The 20,959-nt window shown below is 37.2% G+C and overlaps 1 protein-coding gene across 4 annotated transcripts in view; it reads right to left on the bottom strand.

The window, feature by feature from the left end:
- Positions 1-4,475: 4,475 nt before the first annotated feature.
- Positions 4,476-20,959, bottom strand: part of STXBP6 (syntaxin binding protein 6) — a 118,960-nt gene continuing 102,476 nt past the window's right edge. For all 4 annotated transcript variants that reach the window (XM_085301645.1, XM_085301647.1, XM_085301644.1 and 1 more), the window contains exons 5-6: positions 10,655-10,812; positions 4,476-7,628 (exon numbers count right to left, since the gene is read on the bottom strand). In XM_085301645.1, coding sequence (XP_085157771.1) covers positions 7,605-7,628; positions 10,655-10,812 — 182 coding nt within the window. In that variant the 3' untranslated portion in view covers positions 4,476-7,604. The remainder of the gene's footprint in view (positions 7,629-10,654; positions 10,813-20,959) is intronic.

The following is a 20,959-nucleotide window of genomic DNA, read 5'->3' on the forward strand; positions in this document are numbered from 1 at the left end:
CAAGCTTAAGCTACTATTTGAGCTATAAAAACTGATAATRTAGATTCTCTTAGATTTCCATATTTGTGAAATAAAACATGACTGCTTAAAACACATCAAACGTTGAGTATCAACAAAAGTAGCTTATGTTAATTTGTTTTACTGCCTAAGCCTGAACCTGGTTTGTCACCAGACATAACTGAGGAGCTCATTAAACCGTGTTACTTGAATTGCTTCTAAAAATGTGCTTATAACCCTTTGCTGATKATCAGCCATGGCCAGTAGGACGAAAGCTTTGTATCTGCTCAGTAAAAGTTGCTCCTGTGTTCAATTTGAACACATCTTTACATTTTTATTACTAGTAGTATAACTAGCAAGTATAACTCGCTATCCTGGACTGTCGCTACCCTGGTTGAGTTTCACTTTTTCTATGCATCAAAGTTTAAAGAGGGAAAAAATAGTAGAGGCGTTTCTGCTTCTAAGTTACACATGCGGCAGTAATACTCCATATTCTGCTATATACACTACATACTTTAGTATTCTACATAGAATTTTTTGACAAAGTGCAAAAATTGTCTAGGAAGCCTAGGATTATACAAACAAGTCTACATCCTTGACTTATCATCACCTCCCAGAAAGCTCTCTGGGAGAGATTCTCTCCATTTCTTCAATAAAAAAAAAAAAAAAAAAAGACCTAGGCAAGGACAGGAAGGAATTTGAAGAGTTTTAATTTCATTCATCTAAGTTAAGAAAACAGCCTGTCAGGCTGCCTGAAATACTATTTATAATACAAATTGCTATAGTAAATATCAGAATATTGCAGAATGAGAATATTTCTAAAGCTCTCCTGTGATTTCCATTCTTTTCCTTGAATTGCACTCAGAAGGGCAGTTTAAYGAAAGCACTGACCATGCAGTCTGTRAGGCTCTGAAACAGAGATGCTTTTGTTCCCTGCACTAAACCACAGAATTTGAGAGCTCTGCGACAYTTCTGTCCTCACGGCTGCTAAAGTCAGTGACAAAAAGGCACATGGACACTGCACTCCCCTAAATACTTTAAACTGGGTTCTTTCCTTGAGTTTTGTTTGATACTATTGCTTTTAACCTGAAAACTGGCAGCGTCTTGTCGTGCTTGTAAAATAAAAATAGTAGTGATGAGACTTCTACTACCTCAGTTTATACCCGTATGAAGTAAAACTGATATTTCTTGTTACAGGAGGGTGAGCGATACTACATGGAAGGTAAATACCTTGCACTGTTAGTCTCAGCATAGATTTTGGTRGAAGACCTGTAGTAAAATAAGGAAGAAATACTTAAGAGTGGGGGTGTTTAGCACTATGAACTTCTCTGACTTACTAAATCCTGTGCTCCCACACCCTTTCTGAACAACCTTCACTACACTGCATCCCGGTGAAGAGTGCACTCACGCAGTACTTCACAGCACGTCTCCATCAACATCCTAGAAACAGTGACAAACTGCAGTCAAATCACACAACGGGAGCTGTTCAAAAAAATCCACGGGCTGGGGGAGCGGGCTAAAGGCCATACTTCCTCGGGGTCTTGGGAAGAGTGACAGCTTAGCTGCGGAGCCATCCCTTCGGATGCGGGTTGTGCAATCTCGATATTGAGTACGAAAGACTACGGAAGTGGGAACTAGGAAAGATTAAGTCAGGGGTATCAAGAGAAGGTGTAAACACTCTTGCACGTTTACCGCGTCACACGGARAGAGAAGGGAACCCTACGAAGCTCACATTTTCGTTAATTAGCCATATCTAACAGCCAGTGATGCTCTCCCCCCGAAGGGATGCTAGGAATTATGAAGCTCCTCCTGGGAGATGAGCGGTACCCGTCCCAGCCGCGTGTCTTACAGACGATCCCGCGCGCACAGCTCTTATTTCAGTCAGGGGCTGGCAGCTCTGCCGTTGCGCACGGTCTCGGTGAGGAATAGTACCCGTCGCGCGGCCCGCGAGCGCGACGACTTTGAACAGACCCGGCCGCGGCTCGTCTGAAACGCTGCAGAACCGCACGCGGGAGGACAACGGCAACGAAGAGCGAAGACAAAAGCACGGGTACTCATCTCGGTACGCACAGGTTTAGGACACCTCTGAGGAGGGAACGGCTCCAAACTCCAGGGGAGAACTCCGAGKGAAGGGAACCACCTCGGAGCCAAACGCCTTTTACCAGAGCTCCAGCCGGGCCCGCGGCACCGGGAATCGTACAGCCATCACAGCGGTTAACAGGCGTCGCGCTCAACAAAACCCAGCTTTGAAAAGAGACTTTCACTGCAGTTTTAATACTTTGCATGAGTAAATGGACGTTTTGGGGAAATCCTCATTTGCTGATCGTGCTAATCCATAGGGAGCTTTACTGCATCTCTACTTTCCAAAATAGTAGGAAGTCCTTACACRTTGATTTGTCCAGAAAACACCACATTGATTAATTTTAGTTGCATGTGGAAAAGACTCCCATTTCAGTATAGTATGAAACATTTTCAAGATCTAGTTTATTTTCCTCATACTTACTATTTGATTCAAAAGAGAAAACTTACGAGAGAAGAGCACTCTTTCTCCTCACATCTTCAGTGGCAACAGAATTCCTACGCAACACAGACTTGAGCTACGCACTTTTAGCTCCTCTGCAAAACCTCTCTTTTAGCTATCATTCAGAGATCTGTGAAATCATTTAAAATATCAGTTAGAACTTGCTTAGACRCCACCTCTAACTTCTAAAGCCATCCAAATTTCCTAGCTAACACGACCCTTTCCAAGGGTACCCCTTCATTTCCAAGAATACTTGGCCTTAACATTGTAGATCCACCATACTACGCCTCCAYGAAATGGTACCTTTGCACTCAGTTCGGAGTTGTTCAGTCTTTGTGAAAATAGGGCACTAAATCATGTTTTGTGCCCGTAATCCGTARCCAAAGCTAGCTACTATCATATTAATCTTCAAAACAGCCGTCAAAATTTGCAAGACGGATTGCATGAGATTACAGCACACAAAAAGGAAACGATAGTCAAATTAAAAATAATACACTTCGATCATTTCAGATCGATGAGGCATAAAATAAATTCCTGMGCTTATGTGCTGAGACAGATGCTGAGTTTTCAGAATCATTGGAAAAACTAGCATTTATAACAGCTCATGTCATTAGCCCAGTGGTAGCTGAACRCTTCCATGAGAGACTAATCTGGACAAAATTTAAGGTGATTTAAACCTGTGTGGATGCAAGTCTTAACGACTGCTGGATGGGACTATTGCTCGGCTCACTCCTTTTAAACAGTGCATCTCCTCACTGACACAGTAACGAGCAGCTGAAGGTGAGCAGCATCTTGGTTCAATTTTCTCAGTCAAATACTGTCCATTCAGGAGTGTGACAGGAGTAACAGTCTCCAAAACACTCACACCAGTATAACTTTTACTTTTCTTAAAAAAATTCTATGTATGGAAACATTAAAAATACATGCTTGAGCCTGGTCCATGACTCAAAAATAACAAAACTTGCTTTATTGTAAATTATACACAGCAGCAGAACAGGATTTCATTAAGCTGACGATTTTTTGTGAAAATCAGAGCCAGACAAAATATCAATATGATAAATTAGATTTTAAAAAAGCACTGAAAATGAACTAGACATTTTCTTTTTCCATTCTTATAGGATAGAAGTACCATAAGGATGGAAAAAAAATGCTTTATATTAGGCAAATAAACATACCCTTGTTATGTACTATCCAGTTATACCAAAATGCTGTTCTAATCAAGCACTGAGTATTCATCTTTTTTTTTTGTGTGTGTTTTTTTTTTTTTTTTTTTTTTAAATAGAAGCTTTATATGGTTTTGGAATTAGGTATGTATTCAACATCAGATTAATAACATGCATTCTAGCAAAATCTGCAAAATAACTAAAATAATGTAATCATTTCACAATATTTGTCAACATGGTACTTTTCAGATGAGGATCTTAGGGACAGAATTTAAGTCTGAAAATAGAGATTGCAGGATTAGTTCTCAGATTTTTGTTCATCTTGATCAATACGATTCTTCCATATGTAGCCTTATTCAAATCTATGAAATTGCCTCTCTGTGTGTAAAATATAATAATTCAGCCTTTAGAGTTTGATTCCTGTAAGTCAATTAGGTTGTGTTCTTTTTGCAAAAATTTATCAATAAAATTAGATGACCAGCAGAAAACAGCAATTAGAGAATAAGCATTTTGTAGCAAATCGGAAGCAAATTAACACAGAATTCTCCGAACAGCACAGCCTTTAGGAAGGAAGACAACTTAAACCTGTATTAACCAATGTCCAAAATCTGCTTTCACGGGAAATCCTTCAAAGTAGTTCCTAATTTTTCTTTCTTAAATATTGCACTGCATTCTTTCTAGAGGAAAATTTCATCGTTCCAGGGGAAACTAAATTTTATTCAATTCTCTTATGAAGTGAAATAGAAAAATGTTATTGATAACCCCTTTATATTTTGAAAATAATCCAAGGACAGTTTTCTTTATTTCACAGTTAAAGTATTTAATGACAAAAGCAAGGTTTCCAGTAAGACTCAACAGAGCAGGTCCTACTTTTTTTTTCCTGGAATGGCACAAAATTATTTCTACATCTTTGAGAACTTCTGAGGAATTTGTTACAACAGATATCAGCAAGTATTACAATTCTGGCATATTATAGCAAAACCTACCTACCTTTAAGATCACTTCTTAGAGAACACGTTTGTTAATATTTCACATAATGCACAACTTTTGCTAGACACAAAAGTAGCCTTTTAAGACAGATTTTGCAGTACAGTAGTCTCAAGTCTAACAATGCTTTTTCTTATTCTTCGCAGAACTTTAAAAAGATAAGGAAACTATTGATCTTGTTACAATTTACAAATACATTCTTTAATATGAAACATTAACCTGAATTATATATATGTATGATATGTACATGGATAGCTCATAATACTATGTTGTATACACTACAAGCTAAGTTCCAGGAGGAAACTGCAATGCTCTAAGATTTACCTTTGGATAGATGTTAGCACACACCTTCAATATTTTTCTAGAAAACACCATATCTTGTGTAGTTTAATGAACAGCAAGAACAGAATAAAAACACAAGTAAACTCTTTTTTTCTTCATCCATATCACTAGTTTACTCAAAAATCCCGTAGCAATTGGCTTCTGATGGCTGAAAAAAAGTCCTGAGTTATGATATGTAATACATTAAACTCCAACAGGAAGATATACAAAACCAATGTGGCAGAACTGTCGCTGGGACTAACGCAACGTTTCAGAGCAGTTCAGTCCACAAAGGCTCTGGAACTCAGCRGTGCAACTGTGAACTGGACCTGTCCAGCCGACAGTAAAACATGTAAACACCCGAAAATCTACGCCTTTTTTATCTGAATTTACACAATTGACTCCATTCAGCTTTACCCGATCTGGAGTTTAGATATTTCTTCTAAAGTATTGACAAGCTTAGAGGACCAGCTAGATGGCAGCAGCTCAAAGCCTGCTCCATCTTTCTCTCAACAGAAACATTTAGGTTAGGTTAGCAGCAAAATCACCTACAATATAGCTAAAAACTACTTAGAGTAGAAAAGTCGATGACAGAAGACAGYTGTGTGGTCAGAAATGCACCTGACTGAACTCTAACACAGTTATTAAAAAGTCTAACGTTTTGTCTCTAGCAGAAATTTGATTTCTAACAAGAGACTATTTTACTTGTTAATTTGCAGAAATATCCACATTCATTACAGTGGTTCTCAGATAGCTACTGACATTTCCAGAACAAGCAGTAATTGCAAGAAGCTCAACTAAGTGTTCAGAACTCCTGTCTTAAACGATACTGCTCCCACCTGCAACATGTAGCTGGCCAAACTCCTTTTTAGTTGTCAGTACAGGTTGCAATAACTGTTAGAAGTGACCCTGAAATGACTGTTGGGTATGACATAGAGGACAAATCTCCTCTTTCTCTCAATCCCAGTGTGAAATTAGAAGAAAGCTTGATACAAAATAGTTTAAGATACAGGAAAAAAAAAAGATGTAAAATTGGAATGCACCACTTTGAAGCAGTTGATGTATTTAGCTTGATTGTTCTCCTAAAGCCAAACATCTTCTTACAATATGGATATTTCCAAGAGAGATTTTCAATTACTTCAGCCTGCAGTAAACTAAAATATTCTCAGTTACTACGAAAGCTTTCATCTCTATTCCAAGCACTGCTCTGAGGATCTTAGACTGTTTAAAGTGTCATTAATAATGCAAAAATCTTATTCTACAATGAAAATGAAAACTGCAGTACATTCAGATAATGCCAGCTCTCTGGCTCTTCGGTTAGATGAGGACAGAAAATTCTGAAGTGCACTGACTTTAAAGAGCACACATATTTGAAAAACGAAGGCTGAAATTTCTGCCAGAGGTTCTGTTATAGCTTACTGTTTGAAAAAAAGAAAAATAAAGTGTGACATCTCCTTATTTTCTTTTTATTTTAATTCTAGAAGTAAATAAGAATATTTTAATAAATGTTAAGAATACAGCTGTCATGGAAGAGCAACCAACTTATTTTTGTAAGAGAAACAYCAGCAGGTAGGCACTCTTCCAGTGGTAATGTTTATTGAAAACTAAGACCCAAACTATAAGTTATGATTCTAATGTACTAAGACATGCTTTTTTAAGCCTCTATTTTAAAAATCAGTGGACTAGCTAACACAGATGTCAACTCATTTTAACCAGGTAAATTCCTGAATTCCCCCCGCCCCCAAAGTCTTAGTGTAGAATTTATGCAAAACAGGTGACTCAAAATGGTGCATTTTAATTTGTATGGGCCTTTAAGTAGAGAATCACAGGTAAAAAGAAAATGATTTTTTTTTTAACCAGATTGCTAAATTCTAGATTGAGTTCGAGGCACAATTATGTGCAAGCAGATGTAAAAATCACATTTTTCTCAGAACTCTGAGACCTTAAGCATACATTCTCCAGGTTTCATTGTACAATTCAAATATCCACCCRGAAGATAAAATATAAATATTCAAAATGCAGCACAGTAACAGATTCCCCTGTGTAATTCAGATATCCATTTCCGAACGCTGGTAATGGCACATGCAAAATTCCTACGCTAGGAAGAGGAAATACGTTTTTCTGTCTCCCGTAACAAACGGGTCTGTTCTCCACTCTAGTTATGRCCTCAGGTGTTTAATTCCAACATTCACATTCTGCTAATGCTACAGAAACTGAAAGTAGTATAACCTTTCTTTGGATTTTATTTCCACGTACATCTCACAGCCAGTTAAATATTTCCCTGTACAGTATCAGGAAAGAGTACAGGGGAAGATTATTCCTACTTTAATACTGACCAGCCTATCACTTGGTCCACTCTCCCTGTTTAACTCCTGTGATACCTGAAGTACAGGTTGGAAGTACTACTGCAGGGCTTGTGTAGCAATCCTACAAAAATAACAAAAAATAAATCAAACAGGTAAAAAATACAGTATGTTTTCTGGCACAGAAACTGAAAGAACTTATCTCCACTGAACTGGAAGGAAAAAGCTCATGAAAGTTTGGATTCTCCTGTAAAAATTGCTGAACCTAGCTTTTCAGTTCCTCTCGGGAAGATTTTGACTTTGGGCAGCATCTCAACATTTGTGCTTCATGGCAAGCTGAAAAAGAAAAAAAGAATTAAAAATGTATCACATGTAACTAGAGCTAAGCCAAGCTAATATGTCTAGTCTGGACCATAAGAGTTTTGTTAAACAAATTTTCTAAGAGACGCTTGAAATCCGGAACTTCTTTTAATATAAATACGCGAAGCATTTCCCTTTGCTACGATGGACATGCAAAGTCTCCCTTTGCTAGATGACAATATATACTGAAAGCAATAATAAATATTGAAAGTATCTGTATTATAGTTATTGGCAATAACTAACACAAAAAGTGTGTTTTTTTTCTCATCTCATTTTCCCCATCTTTATTTTTTTTCCTATTATTTATACTGTAGCCTTTTATCAAGGTCCAGGCCCCAATTTCTTTCTTTCACTAACTTTTACCATCCAAAATAGCCTTACTGCAGCAAATGAGAACTGCCTACTTTAAGGAAGCCTCAGGCAGGAATACTAAGAATAGCAAAAACAGTGCCAGAAATCATACATTCTCACTACTAATTAGAATAATACTAATTAATCAGTCCTCAAAACGATCATATTTCTTAGTTTAGCATCCATTAGCACTGTGACAAATAGATGAATATGACTGAACTATATCTAGTGCTTGTTATCAGTCAGATAGAAATAAATGAAAAACTGTGATACAACTGCAGCCCTTTATCTGACATATGCTCTGACCCCTTCTCCAGGTGAGGAGGTTTTTGGACTTGATGTAGCAAAATTAATATTACGATATTTAAAATTATTTACTGACACCACTATTTTTTTTTTTTTTTGTTGCAAAAGCATGTCTGAAATTTTATTCAATAGCCATCTTGAAAGTAAACTGAGTTAATTACACACCGGAATTCAGCTTTGCCTTTGCCACAGTCAAGCCACAGTCTCTTTTTTCACACACAAAAAATTCCCAGGCAGTTCTGTTATAGGGCAATCAGGAACAACATTTTAACACCTACACTACTTTAAGTTCTAATGAGATAATCTCCCTTGAATTTTGGGGTATCCATCCAGTGACACAGGGTATATGAATTTGCAGGAGAGAAAACACAATCATTTTCACATCAGCTGTAGATCAGATCAAGGTAAGAGAGTCTTAAACTTGATGCCAATCAGAGTAAAATGATTCTAATATACTTCTGGGGGGTGGGGTGAAATTTAATACAAAATGCATGTATTTGGAAGAGAAAGACAGTTACAATTGAATTTTACATGAAAATTGCAGAATATGAGACTTAAAAGGAAAAACTATGCACTCGTACAGGTACAACTAGGCTGAGATAGGGTTGCATAAACCTGCTCATGGGATTAGCAGCCAGAACAGAAATCAAATTGACCATTTGACAGATTTTTTCTTGGCTTTTCAAGTAGCTGAGTATGCACACATGTGGTGGGAACAGCACACACTTGCTTTCATTTTAGGAAATCCTATATTGCACTAGGAATTGAAAGGAAAAATAGCAGTAAGAGTGGTTCCTGTTAAGATAATATATATGTAATTGTCACTTTCTCTCCTACATTTCCACTGCAACAGAAATGCAGCAAGTGCAGCAGCGCAGCCGAGGCCTGACTAGCTGTAAGACCATATCTAGCACTACTTTCCTCTGTAGCAGGATGATGAGTTTATTTTAAAGTCAATTGAGTCAAGATAATAAACTCCACTAACTTACAAATGAATCATAAACTAATTTTGAATTTCTAAACCTGTCAGGAACCCACACACACCTCTTGCTCATACTTGCCCTTAAAACATTGTTGGAAAAGCTTAGAATGCAAGCAGACCAGACTATACAGACTTTTCTACACGCGTCACTACAAATTTTGCATGTCTGAAATAAAACTGCGTTTARTTTTGACAAATAATCTGATGAAGTACTGTCAGAGATAAAAAGATGTAGAGTCAYGCAATATCACACAACATGTATCGCCTTCACACAAAATATTTAACACACTAAATGCCCAGCAAACAAGAAGAGATTCAATTATAAAAAGAAACCCACAAAATAGATTTGATAGAAAATAGAACAGAATAGAATACAGCATATTCACTGCAATCTTAATCACACTTTAAAATATCGAGGAATGTAAGTTATTCTTATTTCCAAAATTATGCCACAATTAAGTCCTCATTTACTAATAGAGTACTCCATCAGTTTGAGTCAAGTTTCAAACCCTCTAGTTTCAGGATATGAATGCAATAAAATAAAGAGCAATAAAACCACAGTAAAAGTGAGGTGAAAAGCAGACTGTCAGGAATTTTTACTACTAGTATAACCAAGTGTTTTCTTTAAATACACAGAAGTATGTTTGTCAACTTAATATGAAATAAAATTGGCCTCTCAATCTGCTGCTCTGTCTGAATATTCCAGATTATTCTTTTTTCCCTACCTCTTCTAGCACTGATTTCAAGGAGGCATCCAACATTTGACTGCAGACASCTCTGAAGCCTCTATAAAATGCTCCTTGCCCCCAGCTCCATTGGTACTTTTTGCCCACACTAATATTCTAAAATAACCTCTTAAAAGCATCTTGTGCTTCTGATTGGCACAGGTAGGGTTATACACCTCTCGGCTACCTGAAGCTCGAAGTAGATGGCCAGATTACACAAATGGATCAAAGACYGACAGATTAAGCAATCTGCACTCTGAAGTAGTTGCTCTCTATTTTGTATGGGTTGTGTTATAACATACAAGCTTTTCAGTCATAKAGCAACCTCACTCGGAGTGCTAAGTGGCTATTCCTTAAATCAGAATGAAAATATATTCTTTCAAATTTCAGTGTTAAACTGAAGCATGAAAAAGTCATTCTTATTAAGGAAYAGGATTCCAGAATAGTAGCCTGGTTTTGTAATCCTCCGCACCGTCCACTTCCTCACCAGACAACAGAATCACAAAATTGGGTCTTACTGCCGTGTTTGTGTGTATATATACACACCTACACCTATTTTTTTCATCTCAACAGCAAAACACTACCTGAGGTTATCAACTGCTACTGCCCACCGGGAGCCTCGGGCCACCAAACCTTACCTTGTGTGCAGTTTCTGCAAACTGCTGAGCGCTGTTCTTCAGCTCCTCCGTCTTCTCTTCGGCTCGACCTAACCGCTCGCCGCGCTCGTTCAAAGCCTGGCTCGCCTTCTGCACCGCGCTCGTCACGCTGTCTGCTGCCGAGTGCAGTATGCTGTTACCTGCAACGTCAAGGGAGACTGCTAGCACCACCAAATAAACACGCTACCCTTCGCATTAAAATCATTTCCATTTATAATGTTCTAAAGTTAATGAGTTATCTAACAGTCTGGTTACATTTCGGGTAACGGAGCGAGCTACTGTTTTCTCTCTCAATATTACCAGCAGGTTATAAACAAGGATCATATTGCAACAGAATAGGAAATATAAAGGAGCACTGGAAATACTGTATTAGCACAAAGCCTTTTTATGAAGTATTATAAAAAACAAATCATGTTTTACATGAATTATGCTGGTAAACTAGTTCAACACATGAAGCCGAACTGAGCACTACTGCAAATCTTCCTTTATGACTTGAAATCTGTTGTTCTTGCAGCGTACAAAGACAAATGAAAACACACATAGAACTACTGCTTTTACAGTTAATCTAAGAAGGTATTTCTTTTTCGTATTATCAGGTTAAAAAAAAATCCCGAACGTTAATTGTTTTGCTACTAGTTCCATAATGAAAAACAGGAACAAAAGACCCATTCAGACTGGTTTTACAGATGAAACTTCTTTCCTTGGAAACAGCAAACAAATAACGAAGAATGAAACTAAGGGAGCTGCAAGTAGCCTGTGGAACCAAGCCACGACAGCAGGAGCTACATTACATGCGTGTGTGAACTCAAGATAAAGAAAAATACCTACTAATTTTATTCAGCGAAAACACAAGTAGTAACAAACTACGGAAGCGGGTAGTAGGGTAGGGACCCAACAACCCACATATATTAACTCCCACAGAATGAGTCAATATAAGATATACCAAGCAAAGACTACTTGATTTCATTAACACCACAGTGATACACCTTTCATATTAGTAGGAGGTATAGGATGTGGGACATGTGCAGGATTTTATTGTTGCATGGAAGAGGACTGCATTTAGAAAAGAAAAATAACAATTTGCGTTACTGCTGCGGAGATGAGTATCTAAGAACACTGCAAGCTGGAAATGGCTGAGGTAGGAAAGAAACCTCATCTCAAGTGGTCTCTCTCAGGCCACTGGGGAGTCTGATAATAAAATCAAATACCTTTTAGTACTGCACACTTTCTTACTTGCACCTCAGTTAATTATTATTTTGCTCATAATTATCTTATTTAAAGCTAGTTCCACTGATTTTTCTTGGGAGCTTATTTTGGCTTTTGTTCAGGTGGCTTCTCCTATAAACACATGTACTGGGCAATACTTCGCAGGAAATAGTTTCCTTTTTTCTAATGGTGTGATCAACAGGCTTTAACCTTTTGTATTTTTCTGTGCTAGTTTTCTAGGATGAGATTTTTAAGAGCTTCATCACTAGATTAACTGTGTTGTTGCTTTTCCAGGATGACAAAATTCCACTGAACTCAAGAGAAGCAGAGTGTTTGGAGAGCTTTATAAAACGCCTCATCTTCCAAGTTTTAAAATGTGTTGGGGAACAGAAGTTACGACAGATTGCTGACCTTGTGTCAGCTTCAATAGAAAAAAGCAGACTGAAGGTATTCTTAAGAATCTGTAGCCAGAGAGTTATACTTATATTCTCTACATAAGTATTTTCAGAGAAGAACAGACTTTAAGCTTGGCACAATGATAGTAATTATTTTACTTTTTTAGCTAATAATCTTATATTCTCCCCAGGTATGCTCTGCTATATTTTTCTACAGACAGTGTCTGGCAAAAGCTCCTATTCTGAGACTGTYTTGGAGAAAAACTTAAAATATTTTTTTCCGCTGGAATTATATTTTGTTCTATTTGTGCTGACATTTAAAAAAAGACCCCAAACGAACTTGTTAGGTAGAAACGATGCATGACATCAGAGCCTCCTCTTCCCTTCTGCCGCTTTAGAACATTTGATTTAACCACTAGCAGTGACAGTATTAGCTTTTCATTGACAGCTGCTGCTATCATAGATTTAAAACTTTACATGTGACAAACTTTTGTGACATATATATTTAGGGACTTAAGCTTTTCTGTTCATCAGAACAGTTCTCAAACTTTCTAGACCTAAGTTCTCATGGTCCACTATGAACGCTTAATATCAAACTTAGAACTTGAGCAAATACAGCAGCACTTGCTCAAAACAGAATTGGAACTCAAAGCGTAGAGATTGTCATAAGCAGCCTACATTTTAAAAATGTCAAAATAGCTATGTCAGTAAATTCAAGAAAATCCCTCTTAATCTACAGGCAACACAAATCAACGTTTCAGTAATCTACTGAATTCTATCYGTGTTTGTAAAGCTTGTGTAGATCGTTTCCGATATAGCTATGCCTAGTCATTATATTAGTATTCCTGCAAGTGTTTGTGCAGCCACTTCTACTAGATGTTTTGGAGATTTATTTTCATTTCCATAAAAATTTTGCAGGAAGAATGTCACATGATATTTTCAAGCTGTTCTTCAGAAGGTAACTATGATTCAAAATCTCCAAAGCTATTTCCATGACAGAATAATAGTACTGCCTGAACTACACTCACTTAGCTGTTAACCTTTCCTGGAGCCTGGGAAGACTTTTCCATCTTCGCTTTTCCTATTTTTTATTGAAAGGTAGTATGGCTGATAACCACTCATTTTAGACTGCAGACACATGACAACCACCTTTAATTTTCCCTTTCTGGCTCTATAAAGAGTCTGAGGGATTTGAGGACTTCTCATCTCTTAGGTTCGGCAACTGAGGATCTCAAAAAGCGACCTCTCAGAAAAGAGACCTCGTAACAACTGCAAGATGAGACAAACATTACCCMAAAAGGGGGTACGGATCAGCTAATGTTCGCAACCAAGATGCTCTCAGCAGGAGGGCGCTTGCATCGTTCCCAAGACGCTCACCTCCGAGGGCCTCCGTTCTCAGATCTGGCACGCCTAGAGACATGGTGCAGAACATTCACATACATGTTCTGCTTTTTTTTCTTCTTTTTAAATATGTATATGGAGATGCCTCTTGTTTCTGAGGCAGGTGTATCTATCTATATCTGTAGCTCTGTAGAACAGATCCCAGCAGCTGGAAGTACAGACTTTTCTCTTTCAAATAAAGAAGAAAGGAAAATAGTTTACAAAATTCTGTTCATTTATGGCATAGTTTTTTCAAGTCTCTATTAAGGRCAAGGACACAGCTTTTTTTTCTGTCCAACAGTATTTGCTGATTCACTAAGTGGACCAAACACTGCCAGATTAACATGTGGGAAGTATGTATTTATATTTAGTTCAGCTTGACACATTATGTTGATCTTAATGCTATTATCAGCAAAATGTGTACGTTTAGGTCAATTTGAGTCTGAAATAAAACAAATTAAGACAGATGGTGAGCTTAGTTCAGTGTCTTTCATCAGTTTAATTTTGTGATATATAGAGAACAYACTAAAAATTTATTTCCAATAAAATTACCCAAGCAAGAGGCTTAATAATTAGTTGCTATTACAGCTTTTTCTATAACATTTTTGCCCTATTATCTGAAGTTGTCTGCCCAGAGCAAACTAACATTCACATTTCCAAATCAATCAACAGTCACACAGTTTGGTAATCCAATCTGCTTAGCAGCAGCCAGAACTATTTTGAATTTGTTGCAGTGAAATATAAACTATTGGAATTAAACTTCTCTTTTCCCTTAGAAAATTTGATTATTGATCTGTATAATAATGCGCAATATATCAGAATCCAAAGGAGCAAAAATAGTAGAAGAGCAACAGCCTTTGGGTGAGTGCTTTTTGCTGGTGATCCTAAAGCTTTACTTGATAATGGACAGCAAAATTGGAATAATAATGCTTTGCAGAAAGCTCCCGTCAGAGYCATTTTTAACTTTTTGGTTCTTATGATCACAGGCTACATGAGTGGGTCTTGCAGCCCAAGAATCAGATCATACTGCTGTAGGCCATTTACCATGCACAAGATGAAAGTACRTTCTTACCACACCATTCACAGAACCAGAAAAATATACAGATACTGTCATAAATCAGCATGGGAACAAGCCTACTAGATAAAGAAACTAATTGATCTCCAGAGAGATAATTGCTGCTTGTTTGAATGATCTGTTTTAACACATATTCATAAAAGGTTCATCACATTCTCTATTAGCCATGTCAAAAATACTTCAGTTCAACCCAGGGCTTTATCTGTACATCAGTGGTAAGACTTTACAGTGACTGCTTTGCAAACACAGGCATTTAATTTTTAATTGTGTATACATTAACATAGCATTTAGCAACTCCCTGCTGGTCTGAAAAGTAAATGAATGTAATTAGCTATGAAAGTTAACGAGTTCTGTTTATCACATTAAAAAAAAATTTTTTTTAAAGGAGATATTTACGGCTCCCCTTGAACTGCATAAAACTGGACGTGTGTCATCGAATAAAACAAGGTTAAAAGCATAACGATAATCAGTTGAATTTCATTAACAAGACCATCTATCTATACTTTTAAAACAGCACTATACACACACACACACACATATATATACACACACACCCCTCAGCAAATGTATTCTACATGCCTACACATACTGTTCACATTTAGATATACTAGTGTCACTGAAGTTTAATAGATGTTTGAAAACAGGGACCATGAAGAATGCCTTTTTTTCTTGACTATCTTTGCGCTTTGTTCAGTGCCCAGTACCAAATGTACTGCACAATTAAAATATCAATAAAAAACTCTAGCGAGAAAGTGTAGAACTATTAAGAATGAACATTTCCTTGTGAAGAGGGAAGCATCATAGAGGTGCTTTTTAAAGTGAAAAAATGTTCTGAAAAAGGGAAGACACTTTATAATACAGCATTATTTCTCTTCCTAAGTCACTTCAAAACATTTWCTGTAAAACAGTTTAAGATGACAATAGTGCAGGCAGTTTTCCACCCGCCTTATTTTCAACCCATCAAATCTGTTTTCTCAGCTCTGCTATAATGATGCTACAGGAGACAGTGATGAGTGTCTTGCTGAAGTCAAGGAAAATAATAACTACTGCTCTCCCTTTGCTCGCTGAGCCAGTCACTCCATCCTAGAAGGCAAATCAAGTTGGTTTGGCACGATTTGCCTTYGGTAAACCTGGGCTGCCTACAGTCCTTGTCCTCTATGCATCTAGAAAACGACCTCCACAAGGATTTGATCCACAGCCTTCCTGGAGGAAGAGGACAGTCGGCTGACTGTCCTGCTGTTCCCCGGATTTTTTTTTTTTTTTAAGAGGGGAGTGAAATTTAACCTTTTTTCCAGTCCTCGCTGATCCCCCACCAGTCACCACGACCTTTCAAAGGCAACAGAGAAACACTGCAACGCCACTGACCAGCTCCCTCAGCACCATCAAAACTGGTCCTACGGCTAACTTCTGACAGGTATACCATTGGTTTTACCACCACAAACATCTATTCAACAATCTCTATTAAGAGCTCAGTAAAGCAAAATACAAAGAACTCTTCTTAACAGATTTTATCCAAGTACAGATTAATTTTGTAATTAAAACTTGATTAGATAWTTAATTAATTTGAATGATTAATTAATCAGAATTTCATTAAACAAGGAAAAAATKTAATTCAAGATAACCTGCAATTAAAGTTTTTAGGACAGAATTATTACCTGGTTCAAGTCATTATTAAATACTGGAGCATCTCGATGCATGCAAACAGAATTCAAATCCACACATTATCCTACACATAATATGGCTTTTAATATTGGATCTAGTCTTAATTGTCAACCTCAAACACCAGTTTTTAAATTCCAGGTTTGATAAAAATTACTGTTGTCATATGCTTGTCTCAAATAGGTTGCCTTTTTATTTATTTCTATATGCATATCCCCCCACACACACACACATATATTTCCTTGATACTAAAACTGATTTACCATTTCCTCAAAATCTACAAGTGTGGAACTCTTTCCAGTTACGTTTTCTACCTAATGTCCCKTTGTCAGTGAAGGGCTGCTAGTTCCGCATTCCAGTTTCTGCTAGTTTAGAAYAGAGGTAATTCTTTCAAGTAGCTAGAAATCAAGGGAAAGGAGTCCTCCAGTGCGGGCTAGTGCATGGGCATTTGTGAATGACTGTGCTCATTCCAGCTATATATTTCCATCACCAGCAGCATCTGCAGACCTTGGATGTAACTGAGCGCCACATTCATATGTCCATATTATTATTTAATGATTTACTTTCACTTTAATTAATCTATCTGTAGATGGAAGTCAGACAGAAGGCAGCTGTTTGATCTTCTTCAGATAACTTTGCTTTAGCTTRTGGAACATTCCTTCTAGAATTTGCAATTTTTTGTTCCCTCACTGCCTACAGGTATCAGAAATTGATAATTTTGTTAGGTGAATAATGAATTAAGGAGATTGTTGCTATCAAAGATAAAATAGTAGGCTAAGCAGAGTTTGGTCTGATCTGGTTTAGTGTTCCTTTTTATATAAAAATACCTTTTTATGTTATTTAACAAATATCGAAGGAATTTTTAAAAATTGCAAGAATCAGCAGATGCCTTTAGAAAGAGCGGAATGGGGAATAGAATGGGGAATAGAATGGAGAATTATATAGGTGCACATGTAAACGTACATATACACATACACACACATGTAGAGGGCTATGCCCAGGTAAGCAGAAATAGCAAACAGCCAAGGTATTTATTTATATTTTGTCAAATGTAAATAAAAGCAAACGTGGAAAGAAAGCCTTTGATGCTGCATCTTATCAGTGCTCTGGCAACACAGAGGGAATGCAAAGTATTACAGAGATCCATCAACTTTCCAAAGGGAAAAAATCTCTAATGAAACATAGAGATGAGCCAAAYGGCTTTACTGAATTTGTTTGTGGTCTTCCAGCAACACAGGCTCTACCAGCATTAGCTAGTATAGTTGCTCTTCCAGTCATTTGGACGAGCTTCTACTTTTCCATTACTGATGGTACAACCTAAAGTGGTTTAGGGCCTGTCATTTAAAATTTGAAAAGACTGCATGCCTRTGAATCAGAAATGTGGTGCCCATACTAAGCCTCTTCTCCCTAAGTCTACAGTGAGTAAAGATGATGCAAACCCAATCTATTTTGYATTTTATGGGCGAGATCAAATATTGTGAAGAGAAACAGAAAAATCAATGAATAATTACCTTAGAAAATCACTGTCATGTCACAGTGAGCTTTCTGAAAGGTAACTTTTGTGAGAAAAATCATTCTGAACAGCAAAACATCCAACACTTTGGTCTATGCCATCTTCAAGCCTACATAGAGTATTCCACTTCTTAACAATTTATACTAAGAATGTTAATCCATCAAAAATACATCCAAGTCAGAAAAACAAAGTTTTGTGGGTTATTTCCAAATAGCTTGAGTAACCTGGAAGACATCTTCCTATTTATCTCCTAGCTAAACTTACGGTCTACAGCTTTGTATTTAAATTTATCTCCAACAGGATAGAAATCTAAACAGTTCTGATTGCTAGCCAGGGGAAACCTTCACATGTCCATTGGAGACCCACTGAAAAATGCTGGACACCYGGAAAAGAGGTTTTTCTTCTAGGCCAAAGAACAGAGACTGATACTCTATTCTGATGTGTATGCTGAATATATAATTTAGGTAGGATGGATTGGCTGTCAGAAGCAGAGGGTGAAAAAATGCGACAGAACTAGAATGAGCTATTTTATCCAAATGGATTGTCAACAGACCTTTTCTTTTCCTTTTTACGGTTATATACACAGAAGTAAAATAGAGGAGAGAGATGAAAACTCTGAGGGAACATTGTTCAGCAATAAAATACTCAGCAGAATTTCACTGTTGTAGCTATAGTTTTGCTGGACAATAAAAACAACATATTAACATATAAGGAAGCCGTTACATTTGCTCTCTCTTTGCTCTTTCAACCTGCTTCCTGAATCTGAAAGTAGTAATAGAAAAACATCCATTTTATCCTTTTTTTTYCCCCTTTAAACTATAATGGGTACACAGGGAGGACACAGCCCTGGAAGATGACTAAACTAATCAGTGCAAATTTATTTTTTCTGAAGTTCAGTAAGAAATAAGGGATCTTTTAAAAACGTTACTTGCATGTCTGTAGCCTCCGCCGTGGTTTATTAAGAAGCTGTTAAGYAGACCTATTTGGAGCCTTCTAGCTTTATTTCAACTCTGATTACTCAAATCCAACAGAGCCTTACAAAGTCACTCCTTTCTCTCATTATTTTCTATTTGAAAYATGGTACAACAGATTAAGAGATACAACACAAAGATAATTAAGCGACTTACATTTCTTAAATTCTTTACTCATCTGTCACACATAAAGAAGTATAAAAGTCTATTAAAATTCACTGTATAAATCAGAACTGTAAATTGACTGGAGGAGGGCCATGAGGCTGATTCAGGCTGTATAAAACTGGAATGGGGACAGCTTTAGAAGAACTTTATGTATGTTGCGAGGCCAGAAATAATGCTTAGAATCAAATACATCTTCCCTGGTACAATCACCTTTTCCTGGCAATTTATATCTCAATGATATCTTACTGAATCTTATTTAAACCCGAGAGAATTTGAATTTTTAACTCAWTTTTCCTCATATCTTACATGAATGCTCATGATATTTAAAAGGTCCAGCCAGCCAAGCATAAGATCATTATAGTACAAGTATTTGTTTGAAAGGGGAAGGAAGGAAAAGCTATGGAAATTCTACTTTTTCATCTTGCTGTAAGGCATTTTGTTTGCAGTCTGATAACAAAGGGAAAGCTCAGGTTCTACTCTCCAGCTGACCTAGAAATATGTATTTTTTTTTTGACTATTACAATCTGAAGCAAAGGGAACACTTCAAAACATCTCTGCTGCAGAACTTTCTCTTTTTTTTTTTCCTCCCATTCCCTCCCCTTAGTTCCCAGATATCCTGAAGCAACAGAATATAGTTTAACCGGTGTTGTTTGCATCACCTTTATACAGATTTAGTYCAGATTTTTCCAACATTTAAATACTATCTTCTATGGCACATTTGGGAAATCATGAACCTGGGAAGGTCAGCCATGATCTAACTCTAAGGTAGTCTGAACTACAAGGTAAGTTCTGAAATATCAAGCTTACAAGAAGGCAACACACAGGCCACGGTCATTCAGAAAAAAAAAAAAAAAAAGAAAAACCCTGTGCACATACTACAGCTATTACAAATTAAACACAGCTAACAAATTAGCATGGCAAGTGTACAATCAGAAATAAGACTAATAATAATCAAACATAGATAACAAAAAGTCTTCCATGCATTCTTGCATCAATATGGAAACTAAAAGACGACGGAGATGCTAAAATCCTTCGCAAGAGAAATGACCTATGTTATTATGATAGAAAAAATAAGAGAGCCATCGCTGTGAAACCAGATGGTGGGGATACGTACAGTGAACTGCTCCTATCTTTGTCAAGGAAAGAAAGTACAAAAGAAGGAAAATGTCAACACCAATTAGATTCCGGTTAGTCTGAAGTAAGGATGGCACGGTACTAAATTTAGAACACTTTTTGCAAAGGAAACAATGATGGAAAACAACTGCAAGGTAATTCACTCTTCACATGTACTTCACTCAATGTACAATAACATATTTTTATTGCCTTATTCACGACTTTGAATGGAACCGGGTATGCAAAAAAGTGGCACGTAGGATTTGACCGAGGTGATCAATTAGTGACTCTAGACAGAGATGAAGACCTGTTCTTTCTGACGGAAGCAGGAATGAATCCAAATTGAAACAGAAAACCCGAAGGTACCTCGGAAACAATGTTCTGACTCGCTCAGCACCAGCTGGCTCCGAGCAACGCACTTCGAGTGAGCTAGCCGCTGTGCAGCTTTCAAACCAGCTGGTACCAAACGACCGGGGTGCTGGCTTTCGAACAGCAACTGCTATTTAATGCTTCATTCGAGTTGCCTCGTCTCAAATATCCTAAACATTTACACAGATTTCATCTCAAGGACTTAAGAAGTTCATAAATATTCAAAAATTAGGCTTGGATTCACAGAGAAACACATCCCACAGCGATACTAAGTACATTTTTCACAGTTATTACTACTAGCATCTTTTTCCTTACTAGGAAAGGTAGCTGCATCAAGTGATCTACAGTGATCTACAGATCTTAAGAGTTTCTACTGGGTTGCAGGTACAGAAAAGGAAGATTTTGACACAGATACTCTTGTTGAAGATTTTATTTGGCTAC

The sequence above is a fragment of the Rhea americana genome, unplaced genomic scaffold (assembly GCF_003343005.1).
Source record: "Rhea americana isolate MKP2758 unplaced genomic scaffold, rheAme1 scaffold_18, whole genome shotgun sequence".
Classification (NCBI taxonomy): domain Eukaryota; kingdom Metazoa; phylum Chordata; class Aves; order Rheiformes; family Rheidae; genus Rhea; species Rhea americana.